This window comes from Pelodiscus sinensis, chromosome 1 (genome assembly GCF_052426305.1).
Source record: "Pelodiscus sinensis isolate ZL-2025 chromosome 1, ASM5242630v1, whole genome shotgun sequence".
NCBI classification, from domain to species: domain Eukaryota; kingdom Metazoa; phylum Chordata; order Testudines; family Trionychidae; genus Pelodiscus; species Pelodiscus sinensis.
Genome location: NC_143052.1, coordinates 100,255,017 through 100,274,204, shown reverse-complemented (window position 1 = coordinate 100,274,204; position 19,188 = coordinate 100,255,017). Strand labels below are relative to the sequence as shown.

At 44.8% G+C, this 19,188-nt stretch overlaps 1 protein-coding gene across 5 annotated transcripts in view; it reads right to left on the bottom strand.

The window, feature by feature from the left end:
* Window positions 1-19,188, bottom strand: part of GLT8D2 (glycosyltransferase 8 domain containing 2) — a 37,225-nt gene that overhangs the window by 16,027 nt on the left and 2,010 nt on the right. Inside the window, exons 1-6 of one of the 5 annotated variants that reach the window (XM_014581050.4) lie at window positions 11,775-12,132; window positions 8,058-8,102; window positions 5,910-6,020; window positions 4,677-4,772; window positions 2,940-3,108; window positions 1,666-1,783 (exon numbers count right to left, since the gene is read on the bottom strand). In XM_014581050.4, the coding sequence (XP_014436536.1) occupies window positions 1,666-1,783; window positions 2,940-3,040 (219 nt within the window). In that variant the 5' untranslated portion in view covers window positions 3,041-3,108; window positions 4,677-4,772; window positions 5,910-6,020; window positions 8,058-8,102; window positions 11,775-12,132. Of the gene's footprint in view, window positions 1-1,665; window positions 1,784-2,939; window positions 3,109-4,519; window positions 4,606-4,676; window positions 4,773-5,909; window positions 6,021-8,025; window positions 8,103-11,774; window positions 12,135-19,188 lie in introns of those variants that run through there. The other 4 variants (XM_014581052.4, XM_006138007.5, XM_025178897.3 and 1 more) reach the window with 4 other exon arrangements.

The window sequence follows — 19,188 nt, the reverse complement described above, 5'->3', positions numbered from 1 at the left end:
CGAATGACCAGCGGCGCAGGGAGCATGTGCGGTCCGGCCCGATATGGCTATGAAATCTCCCGATCAGTGGCGCCGGGATGGACCCGACACCTAGACTAGAGCACCCTCGGGGTCACTCGAAGAAGATCACCTTTTTCCCGCTCTGAGACTCCGTCTGCGTGGGTGCTTACATCCAAATATTTAGCCTGTTACTTTAACTTTAAAACTAAAATAGGCTCAGTGGTCAGTATTTATTCACAACAGCCCAGATCTTTTGCAGCAGCTTTTCATAGCACTATCACTACAAAATGTTCCTAAAAGCCGCACAGCTAACTACAGGAGAATCATCCCAGCATAAGGAAATCTTTCACCAGCATAGGCATGGCATAGCAATCCTAGGCTATGTCTAGACTATGGGGTTTTCCTGGGATACCAGAGGTATCCCGGAAAAACTCCGCTACCTACAGGGAATGAGTCTGCTCTTCTGCTTTTTTTTTTGCAGAAGAGCAAACGCGCTCTTTAAGAAGCCCTGTCTTCTTCCTCCCACAAGGAAGAAGGGCTCTTCCGAAAGAAGAATTTTTTCCTAAATTTGGCGCAGTGTAGATGGGCCAAATTTCGGAAAAGCCTCTTCCGAAAAAACTATCGGAAAAAGATACGCAAATTGCGTTCCGCAATTTGCATACCTTTTTCCGATAAAGCCCCATAGTTTAGACATAGCCCCATACTACATGCAATTCCTGCTGTGGGAGCAGGGGACATGGCAGAAGGAAAGGGGTAGGGTTGCCAATTTTGGCTGGATTTATTCCTGAAGATTTCTTCACGTGACATAATCCTTAACTAAAGATTAATCTTTAATTTCTGGAGAATCCTGAAGAATTAGCAACCTTAGAAAGGGGACAAATTTGCAGCTTCCTTGTATTTTAGCAAGCTTTGTCTTCCACATCAGACAATAGCAGTTGCAGGCAGCCAGTATAATTTAGAGTAGACTTCAGTCTCTGAATTATACTGGGAGACTAGCCCAGATCACAGTCAGTTCGCAGTTGCAGCTGCATTTAATTTCTTAAAGTTATAATAGTAAGTCCCAAGCAGATAACATCCCATGCAGGAAGATGGGCAAAATAGCAGGGACTATGCTGCAGTGATAGCCTCCCTATGAGTGTCTTGACATTTCATTGTTGGTTCTTTTCTGAGTGATGTTTAAGAAAAAAATTGTAATCTCTTAGGAGTTAAGGTCTTGGAGGACAAGGCAGCAACACTGCTTATTTTGATTACCGGTACATTTCAACAAAAGTGTAACAGATCTCTAAGGTGCTAGTCAAGCTTGATCTCCCCACTGGTCAGCCCAAGTATATGGCCTGGGCAAGATTTAACCAGGTCAGACCAGGGTTTAATCCTGTCAGGTGATCTACTTGCTAGGATCCCCGACAACATATAAAGGGGGCTCTATCCCAAGAGACAGAGCAGAAGAGTGACAAGGTGGAGTAGAAGCACTTGCCACAAGAGGAATGCTAGTCTAGTAAAAAAAATTATCAAATGTTATTACCAACCAGTGTAACACCTCTAATACCCCAGCGGTTCTGCAAGAAGGAGCAGAGCACAAAGCTCATTGAAGACTTTCAGTCTTCATTGAAATTTTGAGATGGTGACAGCTCTTGTTTTGGTGATAGGCGGTATTTGCTTACTCACAGGCTGGAGTAACTCAGGTCGTGATGCATCTGGTCTTATTTTTCCTTTTAGTACCATAGGGTTGAACTCCACAATTTTATACTTTATTTCTTTCAGTTTGGAATTTTCAATCCATTTTCTGAAATGAATGAGAAATTATAAAAATGTGTTACAGAAAACCACAGGAACCTTCACTATCAAATGTCAAAGTGCTTAGTGGCAGATGCCCAGGTTATATTTAAGATTAGTGGTTTAAAAACAAACACAAAACACTTACAATTAAAAATACATGGAGTTTTTTGTCTTTTTTTTTCACACTTTACTCCATCTTTTGACCAGCTCTATTTCAGATTCAATTCTTGGGCCGCAACTTGACAGGTATTTGCATCTTTTAGGGATCTTACCAGACTTGAGTTTGAGACCCTGTTCCACCACAGACCTCCTGTATCATCCAGTGCAAGTAACTTATTTTCCCTGGCTCAGTTCTTCCAAGGCACTTAGCCTCTTACCTTTCATCTTTCAAAGATAGTTAGATGCCTAAACACTTTTGAGGCTCTGGACCTCAGTTCCTTATTTGTAAAATAGTGTTAACGGTGCTGCTCTACCTCACAGATATGTTGGGACAATAAACACATTAAAGACTATTGAGATACTATAGTTGTAAGTCTGTATATAGTCGAGAGAGAGAGAGAGCGTCCTGAACGAGATTGTTATGGCCCCCTTCACTGATGGATTTATTCCTTAGTATGCACCTGGGTTCAATTCACGTCACTTTAAACACTACCTACAATTTTGCATGATCGTGCCATGTTTATAACCTTTGCCTCTCCTTTTTCTCCTTTCTTTTTTTAGCCCTGCTCTATCTGTTCTTCTCCTCTGAAGTTTAAAGCACCTGAATAAGGAGTAGTGCAAAGCCGCACTTTTCCAGAGGGAGCTTCAAGAGGGATTGTGCAGCGGAAACACATGCTGTCCCATCTTGCAGCATGGAGTCCTTTCTGCCGCTGGGTGGTTTCAGGCAGTAGCCATCACCTGGCTTATACTACAGGTTGGATCTCCCTGGTCCAGCACCCTCAGAAGTTCAATTTATCCCCTTTTGAGTTGGCTGGTGCCCCCAACAAGGCTAGTAGGCAGCAGCCCCTGAACCCAGGGGACCACAGGATCTCTGACTGCGACAGCCTTTGGACAAGGGGCAGGAATGACTCCCTGAGTCCTCCCCAATGCAGCAGTACAAAGCCCAGTGACAATCTGGTCCTAGCTAAGCAGCAAAATGAATGATTTTTGATAAATACTGTTACCTGATATGTGGAATCGTGTTCTTTAGGCCAACAATGTAGAACAAAACATTAGCGTCCGTGTTGCTGTAGATGCTGCTGATTGCCGCTACAGCTGCGCCCATTCTACCCGCAGCAGCACAAAGCACCACTGGAATTTCTTCTTCCAATTCCTCGGGGCTCTCCAAATCAACTGCATATAGCAAAAGCACAAATTGCTGTACAGAATTCGGCACCATTTTATGACAGACCATGTCTTTTATATGCATTGTATAAACTAGAATCTAACAGAGCAAAAGCGTTACAAGGCTCAGGAAGCTGCTAAACAGAGAACAGGGCTGGCCTTACCATGAGGCGAACTGAGGCGACCACCTCAGGTGCCAGACTGTGTGTGGGGGGGGTGCTACTAAGACCCAGAGTGTAGAAAATTGAGTCTGCTGCTGGTGCATATGTAGGTAGCAGAGCAGTACCATGAGAGGAGTAGAACAGGAAGAAGGCAGAATTGAGACCTTTCAAAGTTTTGGCCCAAGTGAAGGGGCATGGGGACATAATTTGAGCTCCCCGCCTCAGGTGCCAAAATGTTGTGGGCCGGCCCTGACAGAGAAGAGCAGGGCAACGCTATTAACAGCATTGAGACTGGCACACATAGATACCAAGGCTAACTCTATACTAGGAGCAATGTACTGAAACAGGAATACCGGTAGACTTCACACTGTCAAAGCATTCCATGTGTAGATACAGCTGTGCTTTGAACACTATAATCACATCCTGCCAGTTAAACAAGCTATACTGCTAAAAACACAGGATTGCCAATGTAGCTGTGTCTACACTAGGGGCTTTTGTCTATGCAGATTCTTGAGGTGCTCAAGAATCACACCTCTTCATACTCTGACATATGCCAGCAGAAGTCTGTAGTTTAGATCTGGCCTATGCTACGAACCATTTCACTCCTAAGGTCTGGTCTGCATTTAAAACATGTTACTTGTATAACCATGGCATTTGGGAGTGTGATTTTTTAAAAATCAACAGATTTATATTGGTAAAATCCCTAATGTGAAAGTAGTGATACTTTCTAAAGGGGATTTACACAACTTCAGCTTAGTCCCTACACTTTTATGCCCGTATAATTGTATCCAGAACAGTTAAAGCAGAAAAGCTTTCTAATGCAGACAAGTCTTTAGTAACTGGTCAGCTGGCTCAGATTGGTTGGATGACCTGCTGGAAATGAATTGGTGGTCTCATTTGGGTCTCCGCAGGCAGATTCCCCATCATTAAAAACCATCATCACTGTTGTTACCAATAGATTTCTCTGTTAGTATCTGAAATGAGATTGTGATCCAATTCCCATTGACATGAACAGAAAAACTCTCATTGACCTGAAGGCAGAGGTGAAAGTAAGCAGCACACCTGGTGCACAGGGCAAGAGCCAGCAAGAGCTGGCTGAGCTGTGGCAAAAGCCAGCAGGGAGCTATTTAAAGAGCTGGCAGGCACCCAGATTGCAAGAGGACAGTACCTGTAAGAAACTTCAAGTTACTCTCATGGCTGCCTGAAGGAGGGTAGGATCAGTCCCTGAATCACCATGGAGAATCTTAGTCACTACTGACCTGGTCTTATTCAAATCAGCTGATCAAGAAATTGAAAGGTCTTTGCTCTAGATTATGTCAAAAAGACACAAGTGATTCTGTTTATCCTACAACAGAAACAGAAACCAGTGCTCAGTTACCATTAAACCTAAATAAAATAAACTAATGAGCTACTTACCTGTTTCATTATTTAATGTAGCTGGCACCTTGTGAACTTTATTATACAGAATGACACAGATAGTCAAAACAAGTAGGAATAATAAGATCTGATTAACTGAAATAAAAGAGGACAACAGGTTGAAAGTTAGTATAAAAACTAATACTAATTACTTAAATACCCGTATTTTCATTTTACCAGCTACATAGCTGCCATTTACTATATTCCTGCATTTGTGTTGAAAATTTCATCTCACTTGCTCTTTGACTGAATTAAAAACAAAAACTGCTTGTAAGATTTGCTTAAAAATTTGCACTGTGGCCCATCTGAAGTATTATCAACAATCTGCAGTCTGTTCTTTCCAGATGTCTCGGTATTCAAGGCTCTTCTGATTGCAAATGCTTCCAAAACAAGCTAACTGCCAAATCATTAAGCATATTATTCAAGGGCTACTTACCCTAGGAAAATTACCTGTTGCTGAAAATGGTTGGCAGCAGCCATAGATTTGATCCCCATTTTCTCCTTAATTATTGTTGAAAATGATTTTAACTGCTGTTGTAGCTGAGACAAATCCATTTTCACCATAGTTACAGAAAGCAAGGTACAGGTTTGGTCGGAATGGTCTCATGCACACTTTTGCTATATCTAGACTGCAGTCTTTTTCTGGAAGAGGAAATGCAAATGAAGCACTCATTAGCATTTCTTGCGCTCTCATTTGTATATCGTCTTCCGATCCTTTTTGCAGAAGAGGTTTTTGCACAAGAACCCTTATTTCTCAAAAAATGAGGCTTACAGGTTCTTGCGCAAAAGGGGGTTTTTGCACAAAAACCTCTTGCGCAAAAAGGATCTGAAGAAGATATGCAAATGAGAGCATGACAAATGCTAATGAGCTCTTCATTAGCATACTCTCTGCCGACAAATACCTGCAGTGTAGACATAGCCTTTCTATAGTGGTGCTGCAAACTGTTTCCAACACCAAAGTGGGGGTATTGTATACAATGTTTTCTCTATTCTTTTCCATCCATATGCAGAATAAATGTTATCTGCACCGAGGCATGTGTGAATGTGCACCACCAGTAGAAGCACAAACCTAGCTGTGGGCGCTCTGCTAATCAGCTGGGTAGCGCTTGAATCTCTCCTGAACAGCTGCACAAGCGCATAACTTACAGGGAACACTGATTATATACTTAATACACATACAAGCATCCCTCCTCTCGCACAGAATGGTGGTCCAGCCACCTTTGTGATACTGACCTCTCAGGTTTTTTGCTCCTCACACTCTATGGCTCAAACATGGGTGGGACTAAGTGGTACGGGGGAGCAGATAGGGAACAGAGTGCTGTCCATAATCCCCAGTGGATATTGCTTGGAAAAGATAATACACCCTCAGGTATATGTGCTAGTAAGCAATATAGTCAATAACAACTCTTTGCAGAACCAGTTCCTAAGCTAAGGCCGAACTGACAATACAGGGAAGGGGAAGAAAGTGGAAGGATGAGGAAGAGAACATGATTATGAGCTTGATTGTAAGTCATACACATATCTAGAGGGTAACAAAGAATGTACAATTTTTTTTTATTTGTATAAATTGATGTACTGATTTTAAAATGTGTGAGAGCCATATAAAACGCCCATACACTGATTTTGGAACTTTTTTCTGGCTATCCTGTGGATTTCAGAATTAACCTTATCCGTCCTTTTCCTTTACCCCAAACTCCTTTGCCTGGACTTTCAAACAGTAAAGGATTTTAGATTATTTCAATGAAATAATTTAACCATTCATCATCTATTTGAGGATAACTCTAAAAACATCACAAACAAACTTGGCATGCCACAGAAACTGTGCTTGTTCAAAAATATTTGCAGAGATATAAATATTTTGATTCTAGTACTTTACTTGGCAAAATCAGAGCATGCAACAAGCAAATGCCTTACTGTATATTTTGATTTCTCAGCTTCTACCAGAAGTCTGTCTTGGACTGAATACATACACAATCTAACAATCACCCCTGAGTGAGTAGGAAGTTACTGGATAGGTTAAAGGCAAATAAGCATCATCAATGAACTTGCCAAATGTCATCTTCAATTCTATGTTATTAGTTATGTAGCATCATAAGTGTGCTCACAATGATCACAGAAAAAAACCCAGAACCCTGCCCTGAGTTTCACCTGTAAAAATCTTTTGAGCCAAATCAACAGCTGGTGTAAATTGGAATGGATCAAGAATAACAGAGCAATCATTGTTTACACCAGCTGATGAGCTGACCCATTGATTTCAATGGGATTGCATGGATCAAGTGAGGGCATACTGGGAGGCAGGCACCCCCCAGCTGACTGACAACAAGGGAAGTCACTGGCCTATGGAACCAACTGATAGCATTACAACAAAACTGTTCACCAAGAAAGTGAAGGACTCATCCACACCAACACTCTCCATGCTTCCAGAAAACTGGGATCTGGGAGATAGCACAGCCCCTTCAAACTGCCAACCATTCACTGACTATCTTGGAAGACTCAAAGTGAGCCCCAGGCCCTGAATGGCTCTGTTTCCTTCCTGCAAACTGGTTCTATTTTGCCTCAACACTGCAATAGCTTCGATGGCTCCTCCATGATCAGGATCACAGATGGGTCTAGGAAGAGGTGGAACCGTTTCCAAGCAAGAGCTTCTATAACTCCAACAGACCTAGCTGTGAACCTGATGAGAAGCCACCTGCAGCCTCTCTGTTCTCAATGTCAGTCAAGACAACACAGAATGGCGCATCTCAAGATTTTCTCCATTGATTCAAATTCAGAAGTGATGTGCTAGATGATGCAAGTTACATGTTGGTGAACAGATAGAAGAAAGTCTTCATTTATATGATTTCCATACCAAAGACTGACAGAGGCATGTAACAGGAAAACATACAGGGAAAATGTAAGAAATGTGTGTTAAACCAGCCTCTTGCACACATTTTAATTTACTTCCTCTTAAATCTATTACCAGACACTCAGTATGTAAATTACATCAGTTTAGACTCACCCACTTTTACTGACTCCTAATTTACACCCCGTTGTATTTCATTTCTGAATCTGCCCTATTCATTTCACTGGAATTAGCAAGTGTTAAGTATGTGTCAGGACTGGATGCCGTCATTATAACCTTTAATACAGAAAAACACACGAATATTCCCATTGACTTCAGTGGGGTTAAACAGCATGCTTGGGTGCTTTGCTGAGCAGGGAAGGGGTTACTCATTATAAATGTGAAATTAGGAAATTAATTGCTTTGCAGAATTGTAGTGATAAATTAGCATGCAACCCTCCTATACAATTTCCTGTAAAATTTTTACATGATTGTTATCTAGCTGTTTAAAAAAACTATGTTAATCACATTGATATTGAAGTATTCGGAATCTTCCTTACTTTTCCTTAACAGAGCCATATGTTGCCTTGGCTAAGAAATTCAATCTGTAGTTAAAAAAGAGAGAGAAAGAGAGAAGTTAGAAAAACAGTGATCAATATTTCTTTAGTATTTTATGGGTCCAATTTTTGCATCATTAAGTTTTGCCTTTGACTTGAAAGAAAGCAAGATTGGATCCCAACTTTACAAAGCTTTTTTATGAAAAGGTATTATATTTACATATTTTTGGACAACAATTTGATTTTATATAATCCAGAAATTAAAAAGCAAAAAATGTTTTAAATACACAACCCAAAGTGAAACAAGCAATGTTTAGATAAACTAAGTACAGTCACTTAAATTGGCAATATTTACAACATTTTTATAACAGATTTTTCTTAATGTAAAACAGAAAATAAAACACATGCAAATACACAATATATCCACAAAATGCATCTGTCGGTATTTTAATCTGTTGAAATTATCCTTGACTCCTCATACAGCTGAACAACAAATATTAACACCACAATGACATTTCTAAAACTTGTTGCAATCAAACACACAGCAACATAGATATTGACATACTAGATTAGACAAAGGAGCTACCTAGACTAGAATCCTATCTCCTGGGCTGTGTCCATACTGACAATGTTAGGGAACTCTTCCACCACTGCTTTCACATCAGTGTAATTTCCCCAGTTGCAGCAACCAGGGGACAGCATAAATCAATAGGTTGCAGCAACAAGAGATAGGTGAGGACACACATCATCTACAACACTGGAGCAACTACAGGCAGTCCCCGACTTACGCAGATCCGACTTACGTCGGATCCGCAGTTACGAACGGGGCTGCCCCAGAGTACACGGACTGCGGGACCTCGCGGTCCTGCCACCCGTGTACTCTGGGGCTTTCTCTGAGTCTCCCTGGTCTGCAGACCAGGAAGACGCAGAGCAAAGCCGTGGAGGGGCTCGGGCAGCGGGGCAGCCCAGGCGCACCTGGGCTGCCCCGCTGCCCGAGCCCCCACCTCCCCTCCCCCCCGCGGCTTTGCAAAGCCGCGGGGGGGGGGGGACTCGGGCAGTGAGGCAGCCCAGGCCCGCCTGGGCTGCTCCGCTGCCGACTTCCCCGCGGCTTTCCAAAGCCGAGGGCGGGGCTCGGGCAGCGAGGCAGCCCATGCGCCCTGGGCTTCTCTGCTGCTGGCTTTGCAAAGCCGCGGGGGAAGCCGGCAGCGGGACAGCCCAGACGCCCCGCGGGTGTCCCACTGCCGGCGTCCTCAGAGGCTTTGCTCCCCATCTCCCTGGTCTGCTGGTCTCCAGCAGACCAGGGAGACTGGGAGCAAAGCTGCGGAGGACCCAGGCGGCGGGACCGCGGTGCGTCTCGGTCCGCCGCCCGTGTCTTCCTGGTCTGCTGCGGTGGGGGGGGCACAGCTAGTACGTCCCCGTCCCCCCCAGCAGACTAGGCTTTTCTCCGGACGCCTGTGACAGAGCAGCTGGGGTGCTGCCGGTTGGTCCCGCAGCGCCGCTCTGGGCGCTACTGGTCCAACCCAGCAGCACCCCAGCTCCTCTGGTCCTGATTCAGCCGCTGCTGGTCAGTTTCAGCAGCGGCTGAATCAGGACGCCTGGGGCAGAGCAGATGGGGTGCTGCTGGGTTGGTCCAGTAGTGCCGAGGAGCGGCACTACTGGAGCAACCCAGCAGCACCCCAGCTGCTCTGCGCCAGGCGTCCTGATGTAGCCGCTGCTGAAACTGACCAGCGCTGACTACAGGAAGCCCGAGGCAGAGTTGCTCTGCCCCGGGCTTCCTGGAATCAGCTGCTGATCAGTTTCAGCAGCAGCTGACTTGGGGACGCTTGGGGTTCTTAAGTTGATTCTGTATGTAAGTCAGAACTGGCGGTCAGTTTCAGCTGCGGCTGAATCTGGACGCCAGTTCCAACTTACATACAGATTCAACTTAAGAACAAACCTACAGTCCCTATCTTGTACGTAACCCGGGGACTGCCTGTAGAAGTTTCCTTAAAACTGTCATTGTAATGGAGCCCTGAATGTGGCCAGTATCAGATGCCTCTGAGGAATGTATTAAATTCCCTCAATGGACATTTATGGGGGGAAAACCACTTTTTTATTATTTTAGAAGCCAAATTACTTTTTTCTTTGCACTTTAGGGAGTACGAAGTTCGAAAATCTTAATAGTAAAAAGCAGATTATTATTTATTTTTTCAATTTATGGGTTCAAATTTGGGTCTGTCACAACTCACACTGATTTTAATGATGGTCTTATAGATGTTCTGTTGCATCATTAAAAAAATTAATATTGCTTATTTTTTTCTTCTCTGGATATAGGCTTTTAAATAAACCCTTGTAAAAGGTTCTTTTTAAAAATAAAATACAACACAAGGTACACATTTGGAAACAAAAAGGTTATTAGTTTGATACTCCCACAAGGCTCTCATGACAACACAGCGTGTTGTGTACAGAAAACACAGCCAAGGCCTTTATGTTGCCCCACATCTAGTTAGTAATAAGAGATGCCTTTGGTGCTAGCCAACCCACATTCCTAGTGCTCCCACGCACAGCAAGTCTTCTTGCCCCTCCACTGCACTTATGGAGGGGTCAGTCATATTTTGGAGCAATATGTTTAGGGGAACTTCTTTTTGCATCCTGAGGCCTGTAAACTGATGAAAGCAAATTGAAACTTCAGGAAACATTCAAGACATGAGATAAGATATCAAAAACGAAAATAAACAAGAACAACAACACATCCCCAAAGCAAAAAGAAAACAATCGAAGCATGTGCAATTTCTCTCTCTCCCTAGAGATACAGATATTCTGTTGGTTATTTTTAAATATAGTTCATTTTGCTGCAAAGAGGACAGAGAAGAGGCTAGAGTGGTATGAATTCTTGAAAGCTGAGTCACAAAATACAGTTCTTTATTGGTTAATTCTGAATTTATGGAAAGAGTTTGAGTCAGTCTCCAATTTTGATTGACAGGTTCAATTCTAAATAGAACAATCTATATGCATGTACATATCGCAACTGGTTTGAAAAAGACAGATCAATAAACATCATGGAAAGTAAAAGTTATTTTAGGACTCTGCATTGTTTATCTAGAGTCCAATATTCTGCTCTCTCCAAAGGCACAGATTTACAGATCAGCCAAGGGAAGAGCTTTGCCTTTAGAAATCTCCTCTCCTGTGCACAGCACACAAATATTGTTTCCTTTCTAGTCTGGAAATTTGAATAAGTAATTTTGGTAAGTGGACAAAATTCTCACTGCTGGGGTGAAATCCTAGTCTCACTGAAATCAATGGCAGTTTTGGACCAGGATTTCTCTCTTGCAATTAGAATTTGCCCCAAACTGTAAATGTAACTTGTAGTCACTGCTATATGCAGCTGGCCTGTCATAACCCCCCGCTAACTCCACAAATAATTAAAACAGCCCAAATTGCACCAGGATTTCAAACTTTAAAATCCCAACCTAGAAAGATTCACATATAATAAAACTTTTAGTTCAAAATTTGAAAAGATTCTTAATCCCGATGGTCTGCATTTTGTAGCTTTTGAAGAAAGAAATGACTTGTTACTCTGCAAACATTTGCCCTAGTTTTCCTAAACGTGGATTACTGGAATCTGACGTCTCTAGACACAATTGCCAGATCATATAACAAAATGAGGGGCGGCAGCAGGGAAAGCCGAGTATGAAACAGTGACATTACTGTTTAGATATTTCCTGCTTAATTAGTCTTTACCTTTCAAACGCAGCTCAGCACTCGCAGCTTCTTTCTCCAGAAGAATGGCAAGGCAGCAACACTCGGTTCCTAGCTGACCCAAAACTGCAAGCACTCATGCCAAAACTGCCTTGCCCATGACTCCCTTTGGAAATCCTAGGTACAAGAGCCTTAAAGGGCTACAGTAATGCTTTTAAACTGGGGATCCTTTTTCAAATCCTTCCAGTGTCTTTTGGAGTGGTGCTGGTTTTTCTTTCCTTTTTCTGCCTCTGTGAAGCTGCTCAGAATCCAGACGTTGCACTGCCTGGACTGAGAGAGCCCCATAAACCACTTCCAGATGTGCTGAACGATGCAGCCCCAGATCTGGCAAACTCCCTTCAGATCTTCATCTGGCAGATTGCAAATAAATACCAGAGGAAACAAAAGTCCAGATGGGGGGAAGCAAATATCTCCAGAAGCAACTTCAGCAATTGCATGATCTTGAGTTACATTTTTTTTATTTGGCATTTTTGGTAATCATGAAGATATAAGTATAGGTAAGTAAGAAACAAGGAAGAAGAAAGGACACACAGCCAATGTGTTAACAGTAATACATTACTATAGTGCAGTGGTCCCCAACCATTTGGGGTTGCCAGGCGCCAGGGGGCGTGGCCGTTCGCCCGCCGGGCGCCCGGGGGGGGCGGCCCCCCCCATAGCCGCATTCCGGGGGCCGGCGCTCTCCCCTCAAGTGCTGCGTGCCCGGGGCCGGCGCTCTCTCCCCCCCCTCCACCAAGCGCCGCGCGCCCGGGGCCGGCACTCTCCCCTCTAGCGCCGCATGCCCGGGGCCAGCGCTCTCCCCTCAAGCGCCGCGTGCCCGGGGCCGGCGCTCTCTTCCCTCCCTCCCTCCCCCAAGCGCCGCGCGCCCCGGCCGGCGCTAGCGCTCTCTCCCCAAGCGCCGCGTGCCCGGGGCCGGCGCTAGCGCTTCCTCCCCCCCCCATGCGCCGCGGGGGGTGAATCCGCGGCACCCAGCCCTGAGCACTTGGCAGGTGCAGACAAATGCCCCCGCTGGCACCGTGTTGGGGACCACGGCTATAATGAACACTTGCATAACACCAATAAGTAAGGGCAACAAAAACGATTAAGGGTTTAGAACGGGTACCATATAAAAAGAGATTTAAAAGACTGGGATTTTTCAGTTTAGAAAGGAGGAGACTAAAGGGGAGATATGATAGAGGTCTATAAAATCATGACTTGAGTGGAAAAAGTGAATAAAGAAAAATTATTTACTTGTCCCCATAATGTAAGAACTAGGGGGGTCACCAAATGAAATTAATAGGTAGCAGGTTTAAAACAAACAAAAGGAAGTTTTTCTTCATTCAGCACACAGTCAACCTGTGGAACTCCTTGCCAGAGGATGTTGTGAAGACCAGGACTTTAACAGGGTTCAAAAAAGAACTAGATACATTATTGGAGGTTAGGTCCATCAATGTCTATTAACCGGATTGGTAGGAATGGTGTCCCTAGCCTCTGTTTGTCAGAGCCTGGAAATGGATGACAGGAGAGGGATCATTTGATGATTACCTGTTCTGTTCATTCCTTCTGGGGCACTGGTCACTGTTGGAAGATAGGATACTGGGCTAGATGGATCTTTGTTCTGACCCAGTATGGCCATTCTTATGTTCTTACATTAATTCTTAGAAAATACTCCCAATTAAGGATAGCGAGGTGCGTCTTTAACAATAGCAGTAGATTAAAGGTTTTTCATCTGGCTTTTTTTAGCATCCTTATTGGTAAGTTACATTTAAAAAGAAAGAAGAACCAATTGTAATCTCAATAACAGCTAAACTTGAACATCTGTAATGAACTCTGCTTCCCTCTACCCTCCAAAGAAATCAACAGCAAATGCTTTTATTGTTGGAATTTTGCTAGAATCTTTGCTACTGATATTTTCCCACTGGATGACTATACCATAAACAATTTATTTTTATTTTCAGATTACCCATTTTTCTGTTTTATCATAATTTCCAGTAGTCAAGGTCAAGATGTAAACATTTAATGTGAATTTTTAACATGCTAACATTTCTAAAAGCGTTCACATCCTTGTAGTTGTTTTGTCCCTTTATAAAACTAGGGAATGTTTACAAAATTCAGCTGTGAATGGGGTTGTGATTTTGAACTCTGTCCCTCCCAAGTCTTGAGGAAGTCATGGAATGGGTCTGAACAATAAGGTAATTTGAAATATCAATGTTGTTACTAACATGCTGAAATACCTTTTCTCCTGAAACCCTCTTTGCACCTTTTCCTGTTCTTTTTTCTGTGCCTACTTCCAGGTCACCTCTTGTGGTTGGAATTTCCTACCCCTCCTTGTACCAGTCTAATGCCCTCTCCCATTAAAATATTTTCTTTACAATAAAGCCATGGGGCTTTCAGGAGGAAGTACTGAAAGAAGTATGACATTGTACTGCTATTCTGCAGCCGTAGCATCATCCGATACATACAATTCTAACCAGTGAAGATAGAATTTTGTAATATCCAGTTATGACTATTCGAAACAGCTTCATTTTTCAATAGCAACTAGTGTTAGACCAAACCAAAACGCCACCAAATTTAGAATACAGATTAAAATAAGGCCACGAGACAAGCAAATGTGTAAAGCTCCAGCCTATATATAGTATAACTGTCTGAACTATATTGTCCGTGTGTGATTTCATACCCTGATCCCACAGGCAGCTCTTTGTGGGTAGAGAGTTCCACTTTCGTAGAGCTGCTTGCCAGGACCAGAGCCAAAGATAGGAGACTATAGCTAAGCATCTCATTAGCACTACAGGGCGAATGGTTATTAAATACTATCAGACTTACCTGGCATTGCTCGGGTCCCCTAGGGCAGGGCCTTGAGGATGATTGGGGGGGGGAAGGGGTGCAGGAGGCTGGGGACGGAGCATGTTCTCTCCCTGCCCTGTCCCAGGGCCTGTTCTCTTCCCTCCTCCCCACTCCAGCCATCAGGGGCCTCTTCTCTCCCTCTCTCTGGCACTGCAGCCAAGGGCCGTGAGGGGAGGGAAAGGGTTTGGGGCAGGGGGGCTAGTTACCTGCTGTGCTGTCAGGCAAAATGGCAGAGGACCAGCCCTGCTGGCCACTCCCTTGGTAGTGCAGCTGCCCCCAGTGGACACTCTGCATATAGCTCTCCCTTGCGAGCCTGCTGCCCCCAGTGGCCACTGCGTTGCATCACATTCCTCAGAGGAGCGGCCCCTTCCTTTGCACCTTATGGAAAACTGTCCTTTTCCCAGGGCTTCCAGTTCTCCTGGCACAAACAAACCCCAACCTTGCTTTAAGTTAGGAGAAGAGGAAGCTGCATTCCAAATTTGGTGGTCCCAGCTCTTACCGTTTAGGGGAAGTTCTTGAACAAGCAAACTCGCAGACAGACACATGGATAGACAGGAGGGCTGTGTCTAGACTGGCATGATTTTGCGGAAATACTTTTAACGGAAAAGTTTTTATTTAAATCGCCGCTTCATTTTCCTATGCTGGGTAGTCTAATCTACATGCCTCTGTCGCCAGAGACTAAACCATCTTGTTAGTCTTTAAAGTGCTACATAGTCCTATATTTAAAAGAGTTTGTCCTGTGGGATGACAAGAGTGACCTCATACGACATGTTGTGTTGCTACGCCCCCAACTCCAAGCCCAGAATACATCCCCAACGCAGAAATGGCCTCTCCCCACCTACTAGCTGCAGCCTCTCCAGGCCCATGTGAAGGGGGGAGAGTGGTGGCTGGGGGGTAGCAAGAAAGAGCTAAGGTGGGCTTGGAGGCACAGAAGGGGCAAGAAAGGGCCAGGGTAGCAGAACAAGCCGGGGCAGGCCAGAGGCTGAGGGGGCAGAAAGAGCTGGGGGAGCCAAAAAGAGCGGGGGTGGGCCAGGGACTGGAGGGGACCAGAAAAAGCTGGGGGGAGGCAGGAGCATGCTGGAGGGGCCAGAAAGAGTTGGGGGCAGGCTCTCCACAGCAGCCCAGGGAGGCCAGAGCTCTGTGGCCTTCCCCTTCCTTTCTCTCCAGTGTTCGGAGGGGGAAGGGGGAAGAGCCCTGCAGACTTCCCCCTCCCTGGTGCTCAGCATGGCCTCCCCCTCTTGGGTGCTCGGGGGGGAGAGCCTTGTGGCCCCCTCCCTGCCCCATCCCCAGTGCTCTGGGGGAGTGAGCAGGAGCTACACAGCCTCCCCCCTCTCTAGTGCTCATGCCAGAGGAGGGCAGAGCCACGCGGCCTTCTCTTTCCCTGGTACTTCGTGGGGAGGGGCGGGAGCTGCCTGGCCTTCCTCCCACCCCAGTGCTCTGAGGAGGTGGGTTGGCAAGTGTAGTGAGCAGGGGGTGCAGCTTCCTAGTAATATTAATAATTGTAGATGGGTATCGGAGTTGGCATCCTCTTCTCCTAATAAAGTGCCTTGAGAGATCATTCACCACAAGCGCCCATGGCTGAGATTTTACAAAGTTCCTAAATGACAGAACCTTTAGTACCATACTGCTCCATCTCCATCATGGGGCACCAAACTTGGTCAGAATAAACAATGCCCTCAGCAAGATACACCACGGCTCTGCATGTGCTTGGAGACCTGCTATCCAATTGCTGAGCACTACCCAACCCTCTGTACCTATGACAGTTGATTAGTCCCAGCATCTCTCTGATTTCTCAAAGATAGCCTGGCTGCAAGTAGCAGATGTGACCTGTTAACACCATTTCCTGTCTGTGTGCAAGGTGTAATTGACCTCAGTCAGCCTGTACTTCCAGATCATGCTCACTAGCTCCTTCAAAGAGTCTCAGGATGAGGAGGTTACCCCCTATCACTGAAAGTGTGATGAACCATCTCTAAGCAGAGGAGATACAGCTTACTGCAGAGCCTGCTGAGGTCTTGTTCATAGCAGCCAGCTGGTAGCACATCCTCCCTCTGCAGGAAACAGTCAATTGGTAACACCAAAGATCAGCTAGTCTTACCTTGCAGTTAAGCATAGAATCGATAGAAGGGTTTATGTGTATCTCTGAGATCTTGGGTCACAGGTTCCAACCGCAATAACAAGCTCTATGTTAAAGCTACATCCTGTTCCTATTGAAGTCCACAGTAATTTTGTCCTCAGTGTATATCCATAATTGGTTGGCTAAACAATCCTGAGAGATGTCAGCCCAATATGCAGAGGACTTAAAAGAGACCTATCGTTCTTTTGTGGATAGTGAGTATTGACTTGCTCAGAGGGATTGGTTCTACTTTGAAATTATGCCTAGGAGATTAATGACTGCCTCAGAAGAGCTATTTTCCTCTCAAGATCCAGCTTAACCTCTCTAGCTGCAGAACCCAAGTGGCTACTGAGAATATTCTTAATAGAAAATAGCAAGCAATCCCATAACAGGCAGGTGTGGGATAATGTACACCCCTTCTCCCATGAAGGCTTCATCTTAACATTTAATATCAGACATTGGCTTAAACACTAAAGCTTGAGGTTTTATATACCTTCCAAAATGCCCTCTCCCCACTTTTAACTATTAGCGAGGACTTCAGAACGTTCAGTACAAGGCCTAGATCCGTGAACAAGTCTCGTGTGACCTGAGTGGCCAACAGTGCACTCTCGAACGAATGAGCCTTGAGTAGGCAATCATCCAGGTATGGGAAGATCATAATACCTCAACGATGAAGATGCGCTGCCACCACTGCAAGGGTCTTTGAGAAAACTCTGAGCGCGAAAGAGAGATCGAACGGAAGGACTTTGTACTGAAAGTGCTGTGTGTCTACAATGAACCTCAGAAAACGTCTGTGAGCTGGGTGTATCGTCACATGGAAATACGCATCCTGCAGATCAAGGGACGTGAACCAATCGTCTTTGTTAGGGCTGGAAATAGAGAAGTTAGTGTTACCATCTTGAATTTCTGCTTCCTGAGGTAGCGATTGAGATTGCGAAGGTCCAGGATCGGTCTCCAACCTCCCAATTTCTTCTCCATGAGAAAATAGTGGGAGCAGAATCCCCTGCCCCAAAATTGATCGGGTACTGCCTCCACCGCACCAATCTCTATGAGACGAAGAACCTCCTGCATTAGGAGATTCTCGTGAGATGGGTCCCTAAAAAGGGATGGAGTTGGAGGGGTGGTGGGAGGACGGGAAAGAAAAGGGATGGAGTATCTGCTGTTACTATCTCCCGGACCCAGTGGTCTGTGGTGATGGTGAACCATCTGTGCTGGTATGGTCTCAATCGATGATAGAATAATTTCTGTGTTCTAGGGTCGTAAGTTAACAGAATGGTTCTCAGTCCTTTGATTGCACCATCAAACCTGCTGTCTGTTGTTTTGGGAATTAGGGTTTCTTCCGGTCTGCGGTTTTGTTGATGTGGTCTTGGGCGCTGTTGTTGTTGTTGTGGGTGGTCCTGTTGTCTGAACCTGGACGCCCCATATGAGAAAGGTCTGTCTGAAATAGGGTGTATATCGTTTGCAACGATATGGAGGTATATACATCCCTAACGTTTTCAAGGTGGTTCTAGAATCCTTGCCCGAATGCAGAACTAGGTCCGTTTTCTCTGCGAATAGACTCTGCCTGTCAAAAGGCAGGTCTTCTACCTTAGATTGTAAATCTTTAGGTACAGAGGCCATTTGTAGCCACGAAGAGCGTCTCATAACTACTGACGTTGCCGTGGCCCATGCTGCTGCATCAGCAATATCCAGGGAAATTTGCAGGGCCGTTGTTGAGGATCACTGATTTAACAAGCTGCCATTTCTCGTCGGGCAAGTTGTCTAAAAACTGCTACCATCTTTGAGTAATTATCAAAACTATGATTAGATAGATGAGCAATATAATTTGCCATTCTCAATGTAAGTGTGGTGGAAGCATAAATTTTCCATCCGATCAGATGTAAACGTTTAGAATCTTTATCAGCAGCAGCATTCCTATATTGTGGCATCTTGGATTTTTGCTGGGCTGCATCTACCGCTAATGAGTTCAGTTGGGGGTGCATAAACAAAAATTCCATTCCCTTCGGGGGAATTAAATATTTCTTGTCTGCCTTCTTGTTAGTGGGCTGAGCGGACACTGGTGTTTGCCATATATTATTGGCAATTTCTAGGATTGTGTCATCAAAGGGTAATGCCATTTTTGTATTTGGGATTTGTGAAGGTTCTTTAATAGCTTCTGTTGAACCTCTGCTGTGTGCAGGTCCTGTAATTCTGCCGCTCTTTTAAAAAGCTCCTGAAATTGGTGAGCATCATGTACTGGAGAGGAATCATCAAGGAACACCACATCATCCAGAGAGGACAAAGCAGCAGAGTGGTCCACTGGGGATTGTTCCTGCGTTTGTGGCTGTTGTGGAGTCAGTACCTGCCCTGGTTGTGATTGTGTCTGATGGAGAGGCATACTAGCAGATGGTGAAGAGGGTCGAGTAGAAACAGCCAGTGGCGTATGAACCCTAGGCCTGTCACGAGAGCGACATCGGTAGCGTC